Below are 23,621 nucleotides of genomic sequence, written 5' to 3'. Positions count from 1 at the left end.
TTCGCCAAAACCTGGACACAAACTGGGATCCTCTATCAGACACAATATTTTCAGGAATGCCGTGCAAGCGAACCACATTCTGAAAAAATAGAGGAACCAAATCGGAGGAGGAAGGCAGCTTAGGCAAGGGCACCAAATGGACCATCTTGGAAAAACGATCACACACCACCCAGATGACAAACATTCTCTGAGATACTGGCAGATCCGAAATAAAATCCATGGAGATGTGCGTCCAAGGCCTTTTCGGGACAGGCAAAGGCAAAAGCAACCCGCTGGCACGAGAACAGCAAGGCTTAGCCCCAGCACAAATCCCACAAGACTGCACAAAGGAACGCACATCCCGCGACAAGGAAGGCCACCAGAAGGACCTAGCCACCAAATCTCTGGTACCAAAAATCCCAGGATGACCCGCCAACACCGAAGAATGAACCTCGGAAATAACTCTGCTGGTCCATCTATCCGGGACAAACAGTCTCTCTGGTGGACAACGGACAGGTCTATCCGCCTGAAATTTCTGCAGCACTCGTCGCAAATCTGGAGAAATGGCAAACAAAATCACTCCCTCTCTAAGAATACCAGCCGGCTCAGAAACTCCCGGAGAGTCAGGCACAAAGCTCCTAGAAAGTGCATCAGCTTTCACGTTCTTCGAACCAGGCAGGTATGAGACCACGAAGTTGAAACGGGAGAAAAACAACGACCAACGAGCCTGTCTAGGATTAAGGCGCTTGGCCGACTCGAGGTAAATCAGATTTTTGTGATCAGTCAGGACCACCACACGATGTCTAGCTCCCTCGAGCCAATGACGCCACTCCTCAAATGCCCACTTCATAGCCAACAACTCCCGATTACCAACATCATAATTTCGCTCGGCAGGCGGAAACTTTCTTGAAAAGAAAGCACACGGCTTCATCACAGAGCCCTCAGAACTTCTCTGTGACAAAACAGCCCCTGCTCCAATCTCGGAAGCATCAACCTCGACCTGAAAGGGGAGAGAGACATCTGGCTGACATAAGACTGGAGCTGAAGAAAACCGGTGCTTAAGCTCCCGAAAGGCCTCCACGGCCGCAGGAGACCAATTAGTCACATCAGAGCCCTTCCTGGTCAAATCCGTCAAAGGTTTAACCACGCTAGAAAAATTAGCGATGAAACGACGGTAAAAATTAGCAAAACCCAAGAACTTCTGAAGACTCTTAACAGACGTGGGCTGAGTCCAGTCATGAATAGCCTGGACCTTGACTGGGTCCATCTCCACAGCAGAAGGAGAAAAAATAAAACCCAAAAAGGAGACCTTCTGTACTCCGAAGAGGCATTTTGAGCCCTTCACAAATAAAGCATTGGCACGCAGGACCTGAAACACCATCCTGACCTGCTTCACATGGGACTCCCAATCATCAGAAAAGACCAAAATGTCATCCAGATAAACAATCATAAATTTATCCAGATATTCACGGAAAATGTCATGCATGAAGGACTGAAACACAGAAGGAGCATTAGAGAGTCCAAAAGGCATCACCAAGTACTCAAAATGGCCTTCGGGCGTATTAAATGCTGTTTTCCATTCATCTCCCTGCTTAATGCGCACAAGATTATACGCACCACGGAGATCTATCTTGGTGAACCAACTGGCACCCTTAATCCGAGCAAACAAATCAGATAATAGTGGCAAAGGATACTGAAATTTGACTGTAATTTTATTCAGAAGGTGATAATCTATACACGGTCTCAAAGAACCGTCCTTCTTGGCCACAAAAAAGAATCCTGCACCAAGAGGGGAAGAGGATGGGCGGATATGTCCCTTCTCCAAAGACTCCTTTATATAACTCCGCATCGCGGCATGCTCTGGTATAGACAAATTAAAAAGTCGTCCCTTAGGGAATTTACTACCAGGAATTAAATTTATAGCACAGTCACAATCCCTATGAGGGGGCAGGGCACTGGACCTGGGCTCATCAAATACATCCTGGTAGTCAGACAAAAACTCAGGGACCTCAGAAGGAGTGGAAGACGCAATAGACACCAATGGAGTATCGACATGAATTCCCTGACAACCCCAACTAGACACAGACATAGCTTTCCAATCTAAAACTGGATTATGAGCCTGCAACCATGGCAGACCCAAAACGACAACATCATGTAAATTATGCAGAACAAGAAAGCGAATCACCTCCTGATGAACGGGAGTCATGCACATGGTCATTTGCGTCCAATACTGAGGTTTATTCTCAGCCAATGGCGTAGCATCAATTCCCCTCAGAGGAATAGGAAATTCCAAAGGCTCCAGGACAAAACCACAGCGCCTGGCAAATGACAAATCCATCAGATTCAGGGCAGCACCCGAATCCACAAAGGCCATAACCGAGTAGGACGACAAAGAACAAATCAAAGTAACAGACAAAATAAACTTAGGCTGTATAGTACCAATGGTGACAGGTTTAGCGACCTTTTTTAAGCGTTTAGAGCATGCTGAGATAACATGAGCAGAATCACCACAGTAAAAGCACAACCCATTTTGACGTCTATGACTTTGTCGCTCAATTCTGGTCAGAGTTCGATCACATTGCATAGACTCAGGTCTCTGTTCAGAAAATACCGCCAAAGGATGAGCAGATCTGCGCTCCCGCAAACGCCGATCAACCTGAATGGCTAAAGCCATAGAATCACTCAGACTTGTAGGGGTGGGGAACCCCACCATAACATCCTTAATGGCTTCAGAAAGACCTTCTCTGAAATTTGCAGCCAGGGCACACTCATTCCATTGAGTAAGCACTGACCATTTCCGAAATTTTTGACAATACACCTCTGCTTCATCCTGCCCTTGAGAAAGGGCCAGCAACGCTTTTTCTGCCTGATTCTCAAGATTAGGCTCCTCATAAAGCAGTCCAAGAGCCAGAAAAAACGCATCCACATTAAGCAATGCAGGATCTCCTGGCGCCAGAGAGAAGGCCCAATCCTGAGGGTCGCCACGTAACAAGGAGATAACAATCTTTACTTGCCGAGCGGAATCACCAGAGGAACGAGGTCTCAGAGATAGAAATAACTTACAATTATTCTTAAAATTCTGAAACCTAGATCTATCTCCAGAAAACAACTCAGGAATGGGTATCTTTGGTTCTGACATAGGGCTATGAATAACAAAATCCTGAATACTTTGCACCCGTGCAGCAAGATGATCCACACTAGAAGTCAGAGTCTGAACATCCATGTCTGCAGCTGAGCTCAAAACCACCCAGAGTTCAAGGGGATGAAAGAAGCTAAACAGACTGCAGCAAAGGAAAAGCGGGAGGAGGAAAAAAAAAAAATTGTATTCAGGTCTTCTTTTTATCCCACTTCTGCGATGCATTAAACACTTTTTGGCCTGCTATACTGTTATGATCCTTAGTGGTTGAGGATCACAAATAGCTCCAGCTAAGTAACAAACATAGGACAAGCTCTAGGGAGGTGGCAAACTGGACTGACCACAAATCTGAACCTATCCAAACACACTAGAAGTAGCCGGTGAACGTGCCTGAATTCCTAGACGTCTCGAGCCAGCCTAAGGAACTAACTACCCCTAGAGAGAAAGAAAGACCTCTTGCCTCCAGAGAAATAATCCCCAAAGATATAGAAGCCCCCAACAAATAATAACGGTGAGGTAAGAGGAAGGCACATACACAGGGGTGAAAGCAGATTCAGCAAATGAGGCCCACTAATACTAGATAGCAGAAAATAGAAAAGGGAATCTATGCGGTCAGTAAAAAACCCTTACAAAATATCCACTCTGAGATTTCAAGAACCCCCACACCAACTAACGGTGTGGGGGGAGAAACTCAGTCCCCAGAGGTCCCCAACCTTTTTTGCACCAGGGACCGGCTTTAAGCAAGACCAGTTTTCCATGGCCCGGTGGGGGTGGGGCAGGGGCGGGGCTTTGGTCATATGGGGGTGGGGTTATGGAGGGATGGAGCTTAGTGCATACTTATCATATAATTATGACATTTATAATGAGAATGTGATTCAACTTACCATAGGTTCAGAATGAGTGGGAGCACCATGCTTGTTTCCCTGGTGCTCTGCACCATTATTGCCCCATAGCTGTGCCATACAGTGCTCTGCACCGTTTATTATTGCCCCATAGCTGTGCCATACAGTGCTCTGCACCGTTCATAATTGCCCCATAGCTGTGCCATATAGTGCTCTGCACCGTTCATAATTGCCCCATAGCTGTGCCATATAGTGCTCTGCACCATTATTGCCCCATAGCTGTGCCATACAGTGCTCTGCACCATTATTGCCCCATAGCTGTGCCATATAGTGCTCTGCACCATTATTGCCCCATAGCTGTGCCATACAGTGCTCTGCACCATTAGTGCCCCATAACTGTGCCATACAGTGCTCTGCACCATTATTGCCCCATAGCTGTGCCATACAGTGCTCTGCACCATTATTGCACCATAGCTCTGCCATATAGTGCTCTGCACCATTATTGCCCCATAGCTGTGCCATACAGTGCTCTGCACCATTATTGCCCCATAGCTGTGCCATATAGTGCTCTGCACCATTATTGCCCCATAGCTGTGCCATACAGTGCTCTGCACCATTATTGCCCCATAGCTGTGCCATACAGTGCTCTGCACCGTTTATTATTGCCCCATAGCTGTGCCATATAGTGCTCTGCACCATCTATTATTGCCCCATAGCTGTGCCATATAGTGCTCTGCACCGTTCATAATTGCCCCATAGCTGTGCCATATAGTGCTCTGCACCATTATTGCCCCATAGCTGTGCCATACAGTGCTCTGCACCATTATTGCCCCATAGCTGTGCCATATAGTGCTCTGCACCATTATTGCCCCATAGCTGTGCCATACAGTGCTCTGCACCATTATTGCCCCATAGCTGTGCCATACAGTGCTCTGCACCATTATTGCCCCATAGCTGTGCCATACAGTGCTCTGCACCATTATTGCCCCATAGCTGTGCCATATAGTGCTCTGCACCATTATTGCCCCATAGCTGTGCCATACAGTGCTCTGCACCATTATTGCCCCATAGCTGTGCCATATAGTGCTCTGCACCATTATTGCCCCATAGCTGTGCCATACAGTGCTCTGCACCATTATTGCCCCATAGCTGTGCCATACAGTGCTCTGCACCGTTTATTATTGCCCCATAGCTGTGCCATATAGTGCTCTGCACCGTCCATTATTGCCCCATAGCTGTGCCATATAGTGCTCTGCACCGTTCATAATTGCCCCATAGCTGTGCCATATAGTGCTCTGCACCATTATTGCCCCATAACTGTGCCATACAGTGCTCTGCACCATTATTGCCCCATAGCTGTGCCATATAGTGCTCTGCACCATTATTGCCCCATAGCTGTGCCATATAGTGCTCTGCACCATTATTGCCCCATAGCTGTGCCATACAGTGCTCTGCACCATTATTGCCCCATAGCTGTGCCATACAGTGCTCTGCACCATTATTGCCCCATAGCTGTGCCATACAGTGCTCTGCACCATTATTGCCCCATAGCTGTGCCATATAGTGCTCTGCACCATTATTGCCCCATAGCTGTGCCATACAGTGCTCTGCACCATTATTGCCCCATAGCTGTGCCATATAGTGCTCTGCACCATTATTGCCCCATAGCTGTGCCATACAGTGCTCTGCACCATTATTGCCCCATAGCTGTGCCATACAGTGCTCTGCACCATTATTGCCCCATAGCTGTGCCATACAGTTCTCTGCACCATTATTGCCCCATAGCTGTGCCATACAGTGCTCTGCATCGTTTATTATTGCCCCATAGCTGTGCCATATAGTGCTCTGCACCGTCCATTATTGCCCCATAGCTGTGCCATACAGTGCTCTGCACCATTATTGCCCCATAGCTGTGCCATACAGTGCTCTGCACCATTATTGCCCCATAGCTGTGCCATACAGTGCTCTGCACCATTATTGCCCCATAGCTGTGCCATATAGTGCTCTGCACCATTATTGCCCCATAGCTGTGCCATACAGTGCTCTGCACCATTATTGCCCCATAGCTGTGCCATATAGTGCTCTGCACCATTATTGCCCCATAGCTGTGCCATACAGTGCTCTGCACCATTATTGCCCCATAGCTGTGCCATACAGTGCTCTGCACCATTATTGCCCCATAGCTGTGCCATACAGTTCTCTGCACCATTATTGCCCCATAGCTGTGCCATACAGTGCTCTGCACCGTTTATTATTGCCCCATAGCTATGCCATATAGTGCTCTGCACCGTCCATTATTGCCCCATAGCTGTGCTGCTGCTGCAATAAAAATAATAAAACACATACTCACCTCTCTTGCTTGCAGCTCCTCAGCGTCCGGTCCCGGCGTCTCTCCGCACTGACTGATCAGGCAGAGGGCGGCGCGCACACTATATGCGTCATCGCGCCCTCTGACCTGCACAGTCAGTGAGGAGAGACGCCGGGAAGATGGAGACAGCGCCCGGCGTGTGGAACGAGGACAGGTGACTATGTAATACTTACCTGCTCCCGGCGTCCCGCTCCTTCCCCCGGACAGCTGGTCTTCGGTGCCGCAGCCTCTTCCTCTATCAGCGGTCACCGTTACCCCTGATTAGAGAAATGAATTATGCGGCTCCGCCCCTATGGGAGGTGGAGCAGCCTATTCATTTCTCTAATGAGCGGTCCCACGTGACCGCTGTACAGGGGAAGAGCTGCTGCACCCGGAGACCGTGGGACGGGCAGGGGGAGCGTCAGGATCGCCGGGACTAGGTGAGTATGCCTCAGCGCCCTCTCCCACTCACCCGCCGACCCCACCGCCGACCGTGACTCGAGTATAAGCCGAGGGGGCACTTTCAGCCCAAAAATTTGGGCTGAAAATCTCGGCTTATACTCGAGTATATACGGTAGCTGTCAGCGGCGCCGCGGACCGGCTGAAAAACCCCAACGGCCCGGTCCTGGTCCGCGGACCGGCGGTTGGGGACCTCTGCCCTAGAGCAACCAGCAAGCGAAGAAATCACATTTTAGCGAGCTGGACTAAAAACATAATGAACACTGATAATCAAAAAATGATCAAACAAAAACTTAGCTTGTCTTGGAGAGACTGGGAGCAAGGTAGACACAAGGAATCTGAAGAGCACTGAATACATTGATAGCAGGCAAGGAACTGAGTCTCCAGGTGGGCTAAATAGAAAACCAACCAAGGATAACGAACCAGCTGATGAAGCCAACCTGCAGAAGGACAACACTACACAGTACCGCTTGTGACCACTAGAGGGAGCCCAGAAATAGAGTTCACAACAGTTGTGTGCATGGTTATACAAAGTGCTTTTAGTAGGGTTATACAGAGTGCTGTAGGCGGGGTTGTATGAAGGTCTCTGGGCGGGGTTATACAGAGTGTTGTGTGCATGGTTATACAAAGTGCTTTTAGTAGGGTTATACAGAGTGCTGTGGGCGGGGTTATACAGAGTGCTGTGGGCGGGGTTTTATAGAGTGCTGTGGGCGGAGTTATACAGAGTGCTGTGGGCGGGGTTATACAAAGTGCTTTTACTAGGGTTATACAGAGTGCTGTGGGCGGGGTTATACAGAGTGCTGTGGGCAGGTTATAGAGAGTGCTGTGGGCGGGGTTATACAGAGCAATGGTGGGTCTACAGCACAGAAAACAGGAATTTTATCATAACTGCAGCTGAGTAAGTGACACATCGCTGGAATCGGTGTCTCCACCCCAACACCATGCTGCTCTCAGGTACATTCATCCACTGCACTTCTGTGTACAATCTTGTACTTTTCTCTCTCAGCTTCTCCTGCCGCTCCGCTCCTGAGGATTGAGCCTTCTGCAGACACCGTGCTGGAGGGACAGACTGTGGAGCTGAATTGTGTAGTCGCCACTTATCCACAGGCTGCGGTCACATGGCACCGGCCCGGCCGCCCGCTGTCACCCAATCACCAGGTAAGATACTGATGCCCTCAGGTTTCGGAGCGTGATCCCCATTGCAGAGTGTCCATCACACGTGTATATAATGGCGCAGTCAGTATTACGGTACTCTGTGTCCTCCTGCTGTGGACGCTCTGCTCTCGTCTGCTCTCCGCTGGATTTGGGCTCCGCCATGTGGCTACTTGTGGTTGTTTACTAGCCACCATTATGGCCGTGTAGCCACCCTCCCCGGGGGCGTCTGCAGACATCAGATGTTCTAACACTGAAGGTTTATGATGAGGGTCCATCTTCCTCTGTAGGTCCATGGCTCTCTCCTACGCATACTACAAGCCTCATCATCCGACTCTGGGGAGTATATCTGTCGGGTGACTAATGGCGCTGGAACACAACAAGCTTCAATCATTATCACAATCAAAAGCCTCCCCATCCGTAAGTTGTACGCAGGACTCCTGCGCCGAGACACTCATGTCACTCCACTCTATGTCTACTCTTCATCTTCTATCTGGACACTGCATCTTCTCCTTGCTGTGGTCAGATCGCTTTTCTCTATCGCAGACCTCGCTGTCATCAAGTCGCTTCTCTCCTCTAAGGCAGACCTCGCTGTCATCAAATCGCTTCTCTCTATCGCAGACCTCACTGCCATCAGATCGCTCCTCTATTTATCCCACACCTCACTGTCATCAGATCGCTCCTTTCTTTATCCCACACCTCGCTGTCATCAGAACGCTCCTCTCTTCTATCCCAGACCTCACGGTCATCAGATCGCTCCTCTCATCTATCCCAGACCTCGCTGTCATCAGATCGCTCCTCTCATCAATCCCAGACCTCGCTGTCATCAGATTGCTCCTCTTCTCTATACCAGACCTCACTGCCATCAGATCGGTTCTCTCATCTATCCCAGACGTCGCTGTCATCAGATCGCTCCTCTTCTCTATCCCTGACCTCGCTGTCATCAGATCGCTCCTCTCTTCTATCCCAGACCTCACGGTCATCAGATCGCTCCTCTCATCTATCCCAGACCTCGCTGTCATCAGATCGCTCCTCTCATCAATCCCAGACCTCGCTGCCATCAGATCGCTCCTCTCCTCTATCCCAGACCTCGCTGCCATCAGATCGGTTCTCTCATCTATCCCAGACGTCGCTGTCATCAGATCGCTCCTCTTCTCTATCCCTGACCTCGCTGCCATCAGATCGCTCCTCTCCTCTATCCCAGACCTCGCTACCATCAGATCACTCCTCTCCTCTATCCCAGACCTCACTGTCATCAGATTGCTCCTCTCCTCTATCCCAGACCTCGCTACCATCAGATCACTCCTCTCCTCTATCCCAGACCTCACTGTCATCAGATTGCTCCTCTCCTCTATCCCAGACCTCGCTGTCATCAGATCGCTCCTCTCATCAATCCCAGACCTCGCTGCCATCAGATCGCTCCTCTCCTCTATCCCAGACCTCGCTGCCATCAGATCGGTTCTCTCATCTATCCCAGACGTCGCTGTCATCAGATCGCTCCTCTTCTCTATCCCTGACCTCGCTGCCATCAGATCGCTCCTCTCCTCTATCCCAGACCTCACTGTCATCAGATTGCTCCTCTCCTCTATCCCAGACCTCGCTACCATCAGATCACTCCTCTCCTCTATCCCAGACCTCACTGTCATCAGATTGCTCCTCTCCTCTATCCCAGACCTCGCTGTCATCAGATCGCTCCTCTCATCAATCCCAGACCTCGCTGCCATCAGATCGCTCCTCTCCTCTATCCCAGACCTCGCTGCCATCAGATCGGTTCTCTCATCTATCCCAGACGTCGCTGTCATCAGATCGCTCCTCTTCTCTATCCCTGACCTCGCTGCCATCAGATCGCTCCTCTCCTCTATCCCAGACCTCGCTACCATCAGATCACTCCTCTCCTCTATCCCAGACCTCACTGTCATCAGATTGCTCCTCTCCTCTATCCCAGACCTCGCTACCATCAGATCACTCCTCTCCTCTATCCCAGACCTCACTGTCATCAGATTGCTCCTCTCCTCTATCCCAGACCTCGCTGTCATCAGATCGCTCCTCTCATCAATCCCAGACCTCGCTGCCATCAGATCGCTCCTCTCCTCTATCCCAGACCTCGCTGCCATCAGATCGGTTCTCTCATCTATCCCAGACGTCGCTGTCATCAGATCGCTCCTCTCCTCTATCCCACACCTCGCTGTCATCAGATCGCTCCTTTCATCAATCCCAGACCTCGCTGCCATCATATCGCTCCTCTCATCTATCCCAGACCTCGCTGCCATCAGATCGGTTCTCTCATCTATCCCAGACGTCGCTGTCATCAGATCGCTCCTCTCCTCTATCCCACACCTCGCTGTCATCAGATCGCTCCTTTCATCAATCCCAGACCTCGCTGCCATCATATCGCTCCTCTCATCTATCCCAGACCTCGCTGCCATCAGATCAGTTCTCTCATCTATCCCAGACGTCGCTGTCATCAGATCGCTCCTCTCATCTATCCCAGACCTCGCTGTCATCAGATCGCTCCTCTCCTCTATCCCAGACCTCGCTGTCATCAGATAGCTCCTCTCCTCTATCCCAGACCTCGCTGTCATCAGATAGCTCCTCTCCTCTATCCCAGACCTCACTGTCATCAGATAGCTCCTCTCCTCTATCCCAGACATCGCTATCATCCGATCGCTCCTCTCATCTATCCCAGACCTCGCTGTCATCAGATCGCTCCTCTCCTCTATCTCAGACCTCGCTGTCATCAGATCGCTCCTCTCCTCTATCCCAGACCTCGCTGTCATCAGATCGCTCCTCTCTCCTTTGTCCCAGATTTCTATGTGATCAGCTCACACACTTAGGAGAAATGGCAGTAGATTATCACCTCTATCTATAGAAGTTTGCTTATAGCAGTAATTGAAGATACACATGACAATGGTGGACAGGGTAGGCTGGGCTCTTGAGAGTTCTTGGTCTCCATTTTATCTTGATGTTGGCCTCCTCCATCAGATTGCTGCTCTGGAGGCTAATTGTAGAAGAATTTGAAGACAGAAGTCTATGAACAGACTGGTCATCCATTCTCAGCTTTTTGGGGGGCCTGGACCCTAACAGTTGGGTGATCTGGTGTCATTGCCTGCTCATCACACATAGTGGATGCTTATTCTTCTAATGGTCTTTCATGGAAGTGGAGCCACTAATTCTCCATGTCTTTTATTTTTTCTTGTCCTGGGTCCTCCAAAGTTATTATTGTCCTTCTCCTTTTTTGCTCCTTCTCTTTGGCCCACTTGTTTGTTTCCTTGGCACGTCTGCCCTAAATTTTCCGCTGTCCCCTCTGTCTTGGCTCCATTTTATTTTTCTGTATCCTGTTGTGAGGACAGTTTTCGGCAATGTGTCTTCTCTCTCAGCATCGGAAAAGGTTCCTGTTCTTAGGATTGAGTCGTCTTCAGGCTCCTTGGTTGAGGGGCAGACTCTGGAGCTGGACTGCCAGGTGGCCGCTTATCCCAGGGCGGAGGTCACTTGGTACCGTCCGGGAATGCCTCTCTCACCGAACCATCAGGTAACCCATGAGCGGGGCACTAGTTTATTCTGGAAAGTGTTCATGTGGCAGTATCAGTCCATACTATGAGCCAACTCTTCATCTTCATACATCTGTCTCATTCTAGGTGTCAGGTTCTCGTCTGAGGATCCTCCAAGCGTCCGCGGATGACTCTGGAGAATACATCTGTCGTGTATCCGCTGGTGCGGTCACACAGCAGGCATCCACCTTCATCACCGTGTCCCACATCTCTAGTGACTGTGAGTAGCGAGGCTGGATCGAGGCCGAATTGACCAATCCCAATAAGACAGGCCACGGTGCTGGGTTCCTGCCCGTCAGTGAGGACCACCACCACATTTTCTATGTTGTTCTGGGCGTTTCAGGTCATTTGTGGCTTCATTGTACAATACTTAACCACATTGATTTCTGCTCTCATTGGTTCGTGCAGCTTCGGGCCCGGCTCTGAGGATTGAACCATCCTCCAACTCTGTGGCTGAAGGTCAGACCCTGGAGCTGAACTGTGTGGTCTCAGGGTCCCCGAGTTCTGCCGTTTCCTGGCACCGGAAGGGTCAGCCGCTCTCCCCCAACCACCAGGTGAGCGGCTGATGGCTGCAGTCACTCTTTCGATCACATCGGCCGCTGATGGCGTCGTTGGGCTCTGGATTCAGCGGCCGATTGTGGATTGTCCTCCTGATCATAGCCATTAACCCTTCACTTGTACGCAGGTGCTGGGATCTCGTCTGCGCATTGTCCAGGCCTCAGTGGCGGACTCCGGCGAGTACATCTGCCGCGTCACCTCCGGAGCAGTCACTCGTCAGGCCGTCATCTCCGTGACTATTACTCGCGCTATCGGCCCTGTGCACTGTGAGTCGGATGATTGCATCTCTGGGGAATTTTTTTACTTTTCATTATGCTTAAGTCCGATGTCCTGATATGTTCTCAGCTGGCATCAGCCCCACCATCCGCATCGAGTCCCCACTTAGTGCTGTGTCCGAGGGTCAGACTGTGGTCCTGAACTGTGTGGTGGAAGGACAGGCGCGTCAGGAGGTGTCGTGGTACCGACAGGGGCAGCCGCTCTCTGACAATCACCAGGTATCATCACTATTCCTACCAAGGCATTGTCAGATGTGGTAACACTGCACAGTGTACGGGGGGCATCACCCAGGACCCCGCTATCAGGGCCGAGCGGTCTTTCTAATATCATGACCAGACAGCCCGAGCATCTGCAGTCCATCAGACAATGACGGGACTTTCCTCCGCTCACATCCAGGTTGCCGGCTCTCGGCTGCGCATAGTTAACGCTTCCCCCCAAGACTCGGGTGAATACATCTGCCAGATGAGCGGCAGCTCCGGGATCCAGGCCGCCTCCATCACCGTCTCCATTGAAGGCTCCAGGCACAGTACGTCTTTTATTAGCTTGTATTTTCTCTTCTTCTTTTTCCCTTGTTGCCTTTTATTACATTCTCTTCTTTTGTCTTATTGCCTTTTATTATTTGTGACGTGATCGTCCTCTCTAGATCTGTATTTCTGGTCCCTCGTGGGATGTGTTCGGCGTCACCTTTCTGGCGCGTTTTTCTTGCCATCGGGGCTCGGTGCATTAATTTCTGTTTGTGACGTTTATTTTCTCTGTGATTTTGTTCTTGGAGAATTCTAGTGTGAACGACGTCCGGAGGAGGGTTTGTTTTTCCGGTTTTGTCTCTTTTCACCCTTACTTTTGGGAGTCTCATCGCAGCCCGCCTGAGAGATTCCCGCTCTAACAATGGCTGTCATTTATCAGAATATTCTTTCTATTTCAGACTCCGGTGTCTCGGGAGCGATTAGGATTGAACCGTCGTCCCAGACTGTGGAGGAGGGGCAGAACCTGGAGCTGAGCTGCCTGATGGAGGGGCTGTCCGGCCATTCGGTTACCTGGCACCGGTCTAATGGACGCCCACTAAGTGCCAATCACCAGGTACGTGAGGCGCGGGCGCTGATGTGCTGACACGGGCTCGGCAGACTCTAATACTCTGCTATTGTCTGTCAGGTTGCAGGACCACGAATGCGAATTGTTGGAGCCACTGCGGCTGATTCCGGCGAGTACGTCTGCCGTGTGAACACCGGATCCAGGGTTCAGGAAGCTGTCATTACTGTCATCGTCCGGCACTCATCACAAGGTGGGTTACACGGGAGATCTGTGCCAGGCGACAGCTCAGCCTATGGCCGTCCATCCACAGGACAGGCGGCCAGAAACAGGAAGGCGACCATTGGGGTCCGCAGCCTTGGGCTAAGGTTGTGTGTAATGACTTCCATCTTCTGTCTGTGTCCTCAGTGCCTGCAAACATCCCCACCCCGATCCTCATAGAGAAGACCCCAGGTCCCGTAGCTGAGGGGCAGACCGTGGATGTAAACTGTGTGGTCATCGGACATCCAGATGCCGCCGTTACCTGGATGCGTCCAGGGGCCAGCTTCTCTCCAAACCACCAGGTAACAGAAGATCACCATGTGTACGAGGTGTTCCCTGCAGTCCTATGTAGCACCAGAGATACTGGGGTAGATGTTACCTGCAGTCCTATGTAACACCAGGGATACTGTAGTAGATGTTACCTGCAGCCCTATGTAGCACCAGAGATACTGTAGTAGATGCTACCTGCAGTCCTATGTAACACCAAAGATACTGTAGTAGATTTTACCTGCAGTCCTACGTAACACCATTCTTCCACTGTGGATGTGATTTTTAGATTTCAGGCTCCCGGCTCCGGATCATGCAGGCCTCTAGTGCAGACTCAGGGGAGTACGTCTGCCACTACCGCTCTCCGTCTGGGGCACTCAAGGCCTCCATCCTCATCAGCGTCCTCTCCGGGGTGCAGAACGTTTACCGTAAGTCTCTATCTTCCCGCTCGGCGCTCCTTGTCCTCTCCAGGGCGCAGAACGTTTACCGGAAGACCCCCATCTTCCTGCTCAGAGCTCCTTGTTCTCTTCGGGGTGTAGAACGTTTACAGTAAGACCCCCATCTTCCCGCTCAGAGCTCCTTGTTCTCTCAGGGGTGCAGAACGTTTACAGTAAGACCCCATCTTCCTGCTCGGCGCTCCTTGTCCTCTCCGGGGCGCAGAACGTTTACCGTAAGTCCCCTTCTTCTTGCTCAGCAGTTCTTGTCCTCTCCGGGACGCAGAACGTTTACAGTAAGTCCCCTTCTTCCTGCTCGGTGCTACTTGTTCTCCGGGATGCAGAACGTTTACCGTAAGACCCTATCTTCCTGCTTGGCCCGCCTTGTCCTCTCCGGGGTGCAGAACTTTTACCGTAAGTCTCCTTCTTCTTGCTCGGCGCTTCTTGTCCTCTCCGGGACGCAGAACGTTTACAGTAAGACCCCATCTTCCTGCTCGGCGCTTCTTGTTCTCTCCGGGGTGCAGAACGTTTACCGTAAGACCCCATCTTCCTGCTCGGCGCTTCTTGTTCTCTCCGGGGTGCAGAACGTTTACCGTAAGACGCCATCTTCCTGCTTGGCCCTCCTTGTCCTCTCCGGGGTGCAGAACTTTTACCGTAAGTCCCCTTCTTCTTTTTTTTTTAAATCGTTTATTTTCAAACGCAAATAAAGCATAGCATACATATTTGTCCTTATCATTAATCTGCATGGTTACATTTACAAAGAAAGGCAAAGACAACACATACATATGCCAATCATTTCACAGGAGGAAAACATATGTGTATAATTATAAAACAATCAAAACATAAAGTTATAAACTTAAAACTTTAAAACTACAACCAAACTAAGCCTCTGAAACTATTAAGCCGCCTATTAACGATATCAGAACATTATTTTCCCCCTCCACTGCACAGTACTTGCAGTACAAAGTCAGATAAACCACGTCTTTGTCTTTTAGTCATGTCACAGGGTGAGATGAGAGGTGTTCCATCTATCCCAGATTTTGTTGAACTTACCCGGGCAACCCCTGTTTTGATAAAGAGTGCGCTCATAAGGCACAACTGCATTCACCAACTCGACCCAGGACCTAATGGAAGGGGGTGAGTTCCCCATCCATCGCAGAGCTAACAACTTCCGCGCCAAAAACAGGGTTTCACGTAGAAAAATCCCCACATAATGGTCCCAAGCCTCCTCGTCCCATACTCCAAACAGGCAGACTAAAGGCTCAAAAGGAATCGGGATTGACAGTATGGAAGCCAATAGTGACGTTACCTCCCTCCAATAATTAAGAATAATGGGACACTGCCATACCATATGTACAAAGTCAGCGTCTGGTGAGTGGCAACGCAAACACTCCGACGTCGAGTATCGACCCATCCGAAAGAGTCTCTGGAGTCAAATATGACTGGTGGATTATATATAGTTGGGTCATCCGATTATTGACCGACGGGGAGACTTTGAGAGGGGAGTCCAAAATATCCTCCCATTCCTCACTCTGCACATTAGTGATAAGCCCCTCCCATTTACCTCTCACTGAGTCTATAACAGAATTCGCTCCCATTGATAGCAGATATGTGTATAGGGACGAGATAAGACCCTGAGGTCCCTGTGACTTAAGGATACCTATCAAGGGCAAAGATGAAATGTTCCGGTTTGTTCCCACACTCCTAACAAATGACTGAATGGCAGACCTGAGTTGCAGGTATCGGAAAAATTGAGATCCTTGAAGACCACATCCAACTTGTAGTTGCTCAAAGGATTTAAAAAACCCCTGATCATACAAATCCCCTATTGACAGGACTCCGTGGGAAACCCAGAAATTTGCAGACGGGTGATTCATCAGTGCAGGGAAATAACCATTGTCCCATAGAGGCATCTCAGCCACAATGTCCCCAAACCCAATGACCCTTTTAATTTTCTTCCAAGTGGATCGCGCCAATCGTATCATGGGCAACAATCGGGGGGCATTTATTTTTTCCGACTCTAGAAGACCCAGTGGACACTTAGCCCCAACAGAATTAACCAGGTGACTTTCAGAGTTAGGGAGATGATTATGAGGCATCCATTTACAAAGTGCCCTGGTCTGTCCCGCCAGATAATATAAAAAGAAATCTGGCAGTGCCGCTAGTCCCCTTCTTCTTGTTCGGCAGTTCTTGTCCTCTCCGGGACGCAGAACGTTTAAAGTAAGACCCCATCTTCCTGCTCTGCGGTTCTTGTCCTCTTCGGGGTGCAGAACGTTTACCGTAAGACCCCATCTTCCTGCTTTGCGGTTCTTGTCCTCTCCAGGGTGCAGAACGTTTACCGTAAGACCCCATCTTCCTGCTCGGCGCTCTCTGTCCTCTCTGGGGTACAGAACGTTTACCGTAAGACCCCATCTTCCTGCTCGGCGCTCTCTGTCCTCTCTGGGGTGCAGAATGTTTACCGTAAGTCCTCTTCTTACTGCTCGGCGCTCCTCGTTCTCTCCAGGGCGCAGAACGTTTACTGTAAGACCCCATCTTCCTGCTCGGCCCTCCTTGTTCACTCCGGGGTGCAGAATGTTTACCGTAAGCCCCCATATTCCTGCTTGGCCCTCCTTGTTCTCTCCAGGGTGCAGAACGTTTACCGTAAGACCCCCATCTTCCTGCTTGGTGGTTCTTGTCCTCTATGGGGCTGATGACATTCCTCTGATTTCTAGGGCTCGAGTCTCCAGTCATCTCCATCAATCCTCCCAGTGCCACCATTCGCCAGGGGGAAAATGCCACATTTAAATGCCACGTTCACACGGGGGCTCAGCCGATACGTGTCACCTGGAAGATGGGCCAGAATCAGCCTGTGCAGGGTAAGGTGCCGGGGACAGGATCTGCGGTGTCAGTGTGAGGAGCTCTGCTCATCTCTGCTCTGTCTCTGCAGATAATGTCCACATCAGTGCCAACGGCTCTGTTATCACCATCGTGGGGGCACATCACAAGAACCAGGGCACATACCGCTGCATGGCCGCCAACGCCTTCGGGGCAGTAGACAGCGCTGTCACCCTTGTGGTGGAAGGTGAGTGACGGCACAAGATCAGCAACAGCAGCCGCCAAACTGGCCATGACGGTTTCTCATCTTCCCTGTAATTTCCAACTACAACGGTGTCACGTACCCGCTCTCAGCACGTGACTTGGGGTTGCGCCTGCAAGGGTTAATCTATCTTCCCTCCCTCAGTCCAGCATTCAACCTCTGTCCTATGCTGTAATGGGAGCATATATCACACCCCGACCCAGGCCACACACCCACTCATTCACACTGCCACCACTCACCGAATACATGGGCGATGAGTCCCGGAAATATTACTACTACTGTCTGTCACTCATAAGGCTCACACACCTTAGGCTATGGATTCTTTAGAACATACAAGGTTCAACCAGTTAAAGTTTTATGCTTTATTACAAAAGGTTCAGTGCTTACAGTAAGAAAAAGGTATAAAAATATGATAATAAAAAAACATACAAATATGCAAAATAGTTATAAAATTAAACAGGAGAAAACTTACAGAAATACCTAACTTTGTAGTCTGCTTTCTGCTGCCTGAGGGGGGGATGAATATGGACTGGAACACATCAGCTCGGCTGCCCTCAATCTATAAACAACTTTGTATGCGTACAAGCCTAATTTATAGAGTTAACTTGGAGGTCAGATTTCTACACCAGCCTCTCAGGTTAATATTATAATTGCTTGTTTTTGATTGGACCACGGCCGCTCCCCCAATGAATATATTATTTTCCTCTGAACACTATTTGCCTAAAGCTTCTCACAGATGGATAGTGTCGGGCTGTAATTGACATCTCTCTTCAAAAGAGCTAGAAGGTGTGGAATGTTTCCCCTTCCTGGTTCCTAGCAAGACCCCCTGGCGAGATTGGAGACAGTAGACTGCTTCTCAGGATACCATATGTTGTGACCCCTGTGAGACCTGCAGGCTTCAGGACAGATGTTAAATTACTGCTAGTCACACAATATATATCTATACATATTTCGCTACAAACTGGTGGCAGACGCCATTATTATTCTCGCGGCCGCGGTGGAAATCATCGGTGTCCGTGCATTATTGTGTTCTAGGACGCCCCACAGTGTCGGTGATTCCTCCCGGACCCATCAAGGTGAATGTGGGAGAAACCGTGTACCTGGAATGTTCTGGGGTGGGAGACCCTCATCCTGTGGTCAGCTGGCGTCGCACCGGATCCAGACAGGCCATCCGGCAGCAGAACCATGTTCCTCTGGACAGTCACGCGGTGCTACAGGTACTGACCCCTGAGCTGTCACACACTCGGTACTGGACCTGTGCTTCAGAACCGTCGTATTGCCAATTGTCCTTTCCACACATAGGGTATACCGCCTCCGGGTGCGCAGTGTATTCGGCCCCCGAGCATGAAGTATATACCGCATGCGCAGTCTATACGACCCCTTTGCATGCAGTGTACACCTCCCCCGGGCGCACAGTTTATACGGCCCCTGAGCGTGAAGTATATACCACATGCATAGTCTATACGTCCTCTTTGCATGCAGTGTACATTGCCCCCGGGCTACAGTGTATACCGCCCCCCCATGCGCAGTGTATACCGTCCCCACGTGCGCAGTGTATACGTCCCCATAGTTTATACCACCCACCATGCGCGAAGTGTATACCGCCCTGCACACACGGAATATGTGGTGACAACATGTTTGATGGGCACAGTTTGGGTGGGACCCTGTGCGATGCCGGTGACCCATAGTCAGTGGATCGGCGCTCTGTTTTTGCCGACCGTGTGGTCGCTGTATTCAGGTTCATCAGGGTCATCACTTTCTTCCGTAGATTCCCTCGGTGAAGCCGGGCGACTCTGGATCTTACATCTGCGTTGGCCACAACCCGGCCGGCTCTGCCCAGGCCCTCGTGGACGTAATTGTTGAAGACCGAGCGATGAAGCCGAGCGCTCCAGTGGCCTCCGTGGAGCAGTCCGTGCACGTGGTCCTGGCCGGGGAGACCGCCACGCTGCGATGTTCTGCTGCAGGTGACATCGCCCGTGTCTTCACAAATCCTTTTTTTGATTTTATCAGCAGAAACTAAATTCTTTACTTTCCTTTTTGTGCAGGAAACCCAACTCCGAGCATCGCATGGTCCAAGCTGCGGGCGCCACTCCCCTGGCAGCACAAGATCGTGAACAACAGCCTGGTCATCCCCAGAGTGGCGCAGCAGGACTCGGGGCAGTACATCTGCAACGCCTCCAACGCCGATGGCCACTCCGAGGTCTTCATCACCCTGGACGTGGAAAGTAAGGAGCGCTCTGCAGCCGCGTCCTCGCCGCATGGCCCGGACTGTGGGGACGTCGCTCCTGACGGCAGCGTGTTGTGCTCCTGGCGCTGTCACTATCTGCATGAGCTCAGACATGGCGGCAGGTTACACTGAGCACACTGATACCGCACACACGTGGTGATGTTGCTTTGAATACGAGGGTAAATGTGGAATTGATGCCCTGAAAACGGGTGCACATGTGGTGTCATTGCTCTGAATGTGGGGGTACGTGCGGTGATATTGCTCTCAATATAGGTTTACATGTGGTGTTGTTGCTCTGAATACAGGGGTACATGCAGTGACATTGCTCTGAATGCAGGGGTACTGTGATGCTAGTCACAAATGTGATGCTAGTCACAACCCACGGCCAGGCCATGAGTCAGCGCATTCAGACATTCCAGGGTCAATACCAAAAGAGAATGTAGTAAACCAAGGGAAAATACAAAGTCGTAAGTCAGGTCACAAGCCGGGGTCAGAATATTATCGTGACAGGCAATAACAAACAGGTAGTCTGAACACGGTCCAGAGGTCAGCAGCAGAATATCACAAGTAAAGGGAACACGGTCTAGAGGTCAGCAGCAGATCAGATGCAAAGGGGCAATAACAAACGGGTAGTCTGAACATGGTCCAAAGGTCAGCAACAGAAGATCAGAACTTAAAGCCCAGGGATCAGGCGATCACACACCAGAGAGCACAAGCTTAGAACAAGCATTTAACTGGCAGTGATCGGGGCCAGACCGCTAACCTAAATAGCAGGGCAATTACCAAGAAAAGGGAGTGCCTGTGGAAATCTCAGCACCTCCCAGTCAGAAGGGTCCACGGATCTCTCAATCAAAGCACTAACAGCTCAGCACCCCCCAGCATGGGATAGGATGACATAGCTGTCCAGACACTCTGAGCACAGGAATCGTTACAGGCACATGTGGTTTCATTACTCTGAATACAGAGGTACATGAGGAGTCGTTGCTCTGAATATGAGGGTACATGTGTCGTTGCTCTGAATACAGGGGTACATGCGGTGTCTTTGCTCCGAATATGAGTGTACATGTGCCGTTGCTCTGAATAAGGGGGGTACATATGGTGTCATTGCTCTGAATACGGGTGTACATGCGCCTTTGCTTTGAATACGGTGCACATGTTCCGATGCTCTGAATACGGGGTGTGATTAAACAAGAGCCGAGGGGATATGGATAACCCCCCGCCCTCACCAATCTGTGATGGAGAACACAGTCACAGCTGTCTGGCGCCCCCCTTACCCTCAGGTCAGTCAAGGAGCTGCACCTAGGATAAGTAGTCGCCGGAGAGGCTGCCCTGTCATGTACTGGTTATTGGGGCACTCTGCAGTGAGGGCGGTATATATATCACCAGGCCGGGAATATATATATAAACCTCTGATCCATCACTGTCAGGATCCCCCAATAACACCAGAACGGTATGCTGCCACCAGTTCCTCGTTAGATATAAGCCTACTCCGTTAACAAGCTTATATGGGGTCAGAAACCAACCCCAGGTAGCGTATAAGGACTAGCCTGACTCACAGACGTGGGAAATCGTGATTCGAAGTAAAAAAACAGCCCAAGATTAATTGATATTTTAATTGCCGAAAGGCGCACTAGACACTACAAACATATAACATCCAAAAAAGAAAAGAATGTCCAGCTTCACCGAGTCCGTAAAAAAGAGTTTTCTTTATTCACAAACTTTAAACATGGAGGATACAGACTTCAGCACGAACCATATGGGTAAGAATCTCAACGCGTCTCTGGAGACTAAGCTCCCTTAATCATGACATGTCATGACACTTGTCATGATTAAGGGAGCTAATCTCCATGTTTAAAGTTTGTGAATAAAGAAAACTCTTTTTTGCAGACTCTGTGAAGCTGGACATTCTTTTCTTTTTTTGGACTTTATACGCCTGGACACAGTGGGTCCGTGCTCCTGAGGTTTGGTTTATGCATCACGGGTGAGCTGGTTTATATTCCTTTTTACTACAAATATATATATTGTTTTTTTTAACTCAAATAAATTTTTATTAAGAATAACATTACAATTGACATGTTACATTCTTGTTTTCAGTACAAAGTTTTCCCCCCAAACGAACCCCGCAATCCCAACTTATCCCGCCCCCCCCCAATAAGACAGCCCACCTTGTTTAATAGCTCCACACTCAAATCTATAGGATGACTATCCCCTCAGTTAGGACCATAGGTCACGTGTTATGTTTTCACCACACATTCTTCCTCTCAAGAGTGGGGCTCCACCGCCCATTGCGAACACTCTCCCTTACTTAACCCTCTCCATGCGCCTCCCGCTGCAGTAACAATCCGAATTTCCCACAGTTTTTGTTTTTTCCAACATTCCAACTTAAATAAACATGTAGAGAAATTACCAAACCAATTTGCAGTACCCGGCATAACCCACCTCCCCCATACTTATTAATCGTTACTATCCCCTCCGGTCAATCACTCAATATGGCACAGCCGAGCCCTCAACCGCTGCTCAACCCTTTAACCAATGTGCCATTAAACGCAAATCCCTCCTCCAGCAACAGAGAAACAACTCCCGTCCGGATCTCGCCGAGATGTCAATCGCCCTTTCCTTTAAGTTTTTTCGCATTAGTATCAATCCACTGGGTAGCGTCCTCTGGTGTCAGGAAAAAGTGGGTCTTATCAAAAGCCACCAGTCTCAAATTTGCAGGGAACAGCATAGAGTATTGCACTCCTAGTTCCCTCAGTCGTCTCTTAACCCCAGTGAATTTCATCCGTTGTTTCTGAACTGCAGCAGAATAATCCGGGTAGATGGCAATCTTTTGACCTCCAGCCGTCAGATCCTCCATTTCTCTAGCTTTTCTGAGGATAATGTCTCTGTCCCTGTAGTTCAGTATTTTGGCAAGCATGGTACGGGGATTCGCTCCTGGGGCAGGGGGCTGCGGCGGGACCCTATGAGCTCTTTCAACAGCAAATACTTTTGTCAGCACTGTGCCCCCAATTTTCTCCAGCAGCCAGCTGTCAACAAACTCTGTGGGGTTTCTCCCCTCAGTCTTTTCAGGCAGCCCCACTATACGTATATTATTCCTTCTGGATCTATTTTCCAGATCCTCATTCTTGGCAGCGAGCTCTCATATTGCTTGGGCGAAGTTTTTCTCAGCTTTTTGCAGTTTAACTATGTGGTCTTCTGCCATGCTCACCCTCTCCACCGCTCCCATACGTCTGTCCATCTTTTGCAGGGCTGCATTAATCTGTGCTGTGTCCCCTTTTACCTCCTGCATCTGCAGGGCTAGGGAATTCAAGGATTGCTGGCATGAGGATATCAGCACAACAACGTCTCTGAGGGTCGGCTCTTTCTGCATTAAGACTTCAGGCCCCCCTCCTGCCCCCGCCATGCTGCCTCTCTCCTTCCCCCTCTGTACCTCATGCTTTGCAGCCAGGACTGTATCCTCCTCCTTATCAGCTCCAGCTCCGGTTCCTTGCTCTGCCTCCTCCGCAGCTTCCACTCTGGCATACTGCTGAAGCTTCGCCACCACCTCCATACGCCGTTGACATGCGGCGTTCTCCCTGTCAGCTTCTTCTCTGACCTCGGCGCCATCTTGGCTGGCTCCTGCATCGCCAGCACCTGCATCCTTCTGCCTCCGTCTGGTCATTGCCGCTGATGCCGGATCCACCATTCAGCACCGCTTTGCTCCCCAGACCTTCAGCTAACCGGTTTGTGGCAAAAAAGTCCAGTAATCAACTTCTGCACAGGATATTTGTCCCTTTAGCAGCGGGAGCACTCTTCCCTGTGTCCACTCACATGGCCAGCTAGGACACGCCCCTACTACAAATATATACAGTGAAATATACAGAAGTACAGATAAAGGGAGGGTACAGATTGGGGATAGCAGCTGTATGTGTCACGTTACTATTTCTTATAACTTGTGGATGGAGGGAAGCGCTCGAATCCTCAGGCTCCTTCTTAGTTCCTGGTCCATTTCTGAATACGGATGTGCACGTGCCGTTGTTCTGAATATGAGGGTACA

General features: G+C 50.1%; 1 protein-coding gene across 5 annotated transcripts in view; it reads left to right on the top strand.

Moving 5' to 3' along the window:
- The window catches only part of HSPG2 (heparan sulfate proteoglycan 2), a 237,714-nt gene that overhangs the window by 174,032 nt on the left and 40,061 nt on the right, over window positions 1-23,621 (top strand). For all 5 annotated transcript variants that reach the window (XM_077260474.1, XM_077260476.1, XM_077260475.1 and 2 more), the window contains 17 exons: window positions 7,770-7,921; window positions 8,206-8,335; window positions 11,293-11,444; window positions 11,551-11,683; window positions 11,872-12,017; window positions 12,149-12,287; window positions 12,367-12,515; window positions 12,694-12,823; window positions 13,220-13,374; window positions 13,447-13,576; window positions 13,732-13,886; window positions 14,141-14,279; window positions 16,997-17,140; window positions 17,212-17,346; window positions 18,397-18,578; window positions 19,130-19,325; window positions 19,407-19,586. In XM_077260474.1, the coding sequence (XP_077116589.1) occupies window positions 7,770-7,921; window positions 8,206-8,335; window positions 11,293-11,444; window positions 11,551-11,683; window positions 11,872-12,017; window positions 12,149-12,287; window positions 12,367-12,515; window positions 12,694-12,823; window positions 13,220-13,374; window positions 13,447-13,576; window positions 13,732-13,886; window positions 14,141-14,279; window positions 16,997-17,140; window positions 17,212-17,346; window positions 18,397-18,578; window positions 19,130-19,325; window positions 19,407-19,586 (2,547 nt within the window). The remainder of the gene's footprint in view (window positions 1-7,769; window positions 7,922-8,205; window positions 8,336-11,292; window positions 11,445-11,550; window positions 11,684-11,871; window positions 12,018-12,148; window positions 12,288-12,366; window positions 12,516-12,693; window positions 12,824-13,219; window positions 13,375-13,446; window positions 13,577-13,731; window positions 13,887-14,140; window positions 14,280-16,996; window positions 17,141-17,211; window positions 17,347-18,396; window positions 18,579-19,129; window positions 19,326-19,406; window positions 19,587-23,621) is intronic.

Source organism: Ranitomeya variabilis, chromosome 4, assembly GCF_051348905.1.
Source record: "Ranitomeya variabilis isolate aRanVar5 chromosome 4, aRanVar5.hap1, whole genome shotgun sequence".
In the NCBI taxonomy this organism is placed as follows: domain Eukaryota; kingdom Metazoa; phylum Chordata; class Amphibia; order Anura; family Dendrobatidae; genus Ranitomeya; species Ranitomeya variabilis.
Note: the sequence above shows the minus strand (reverse complement) of the source record. Positions and strands in the feature narration are given on the sequence as shown.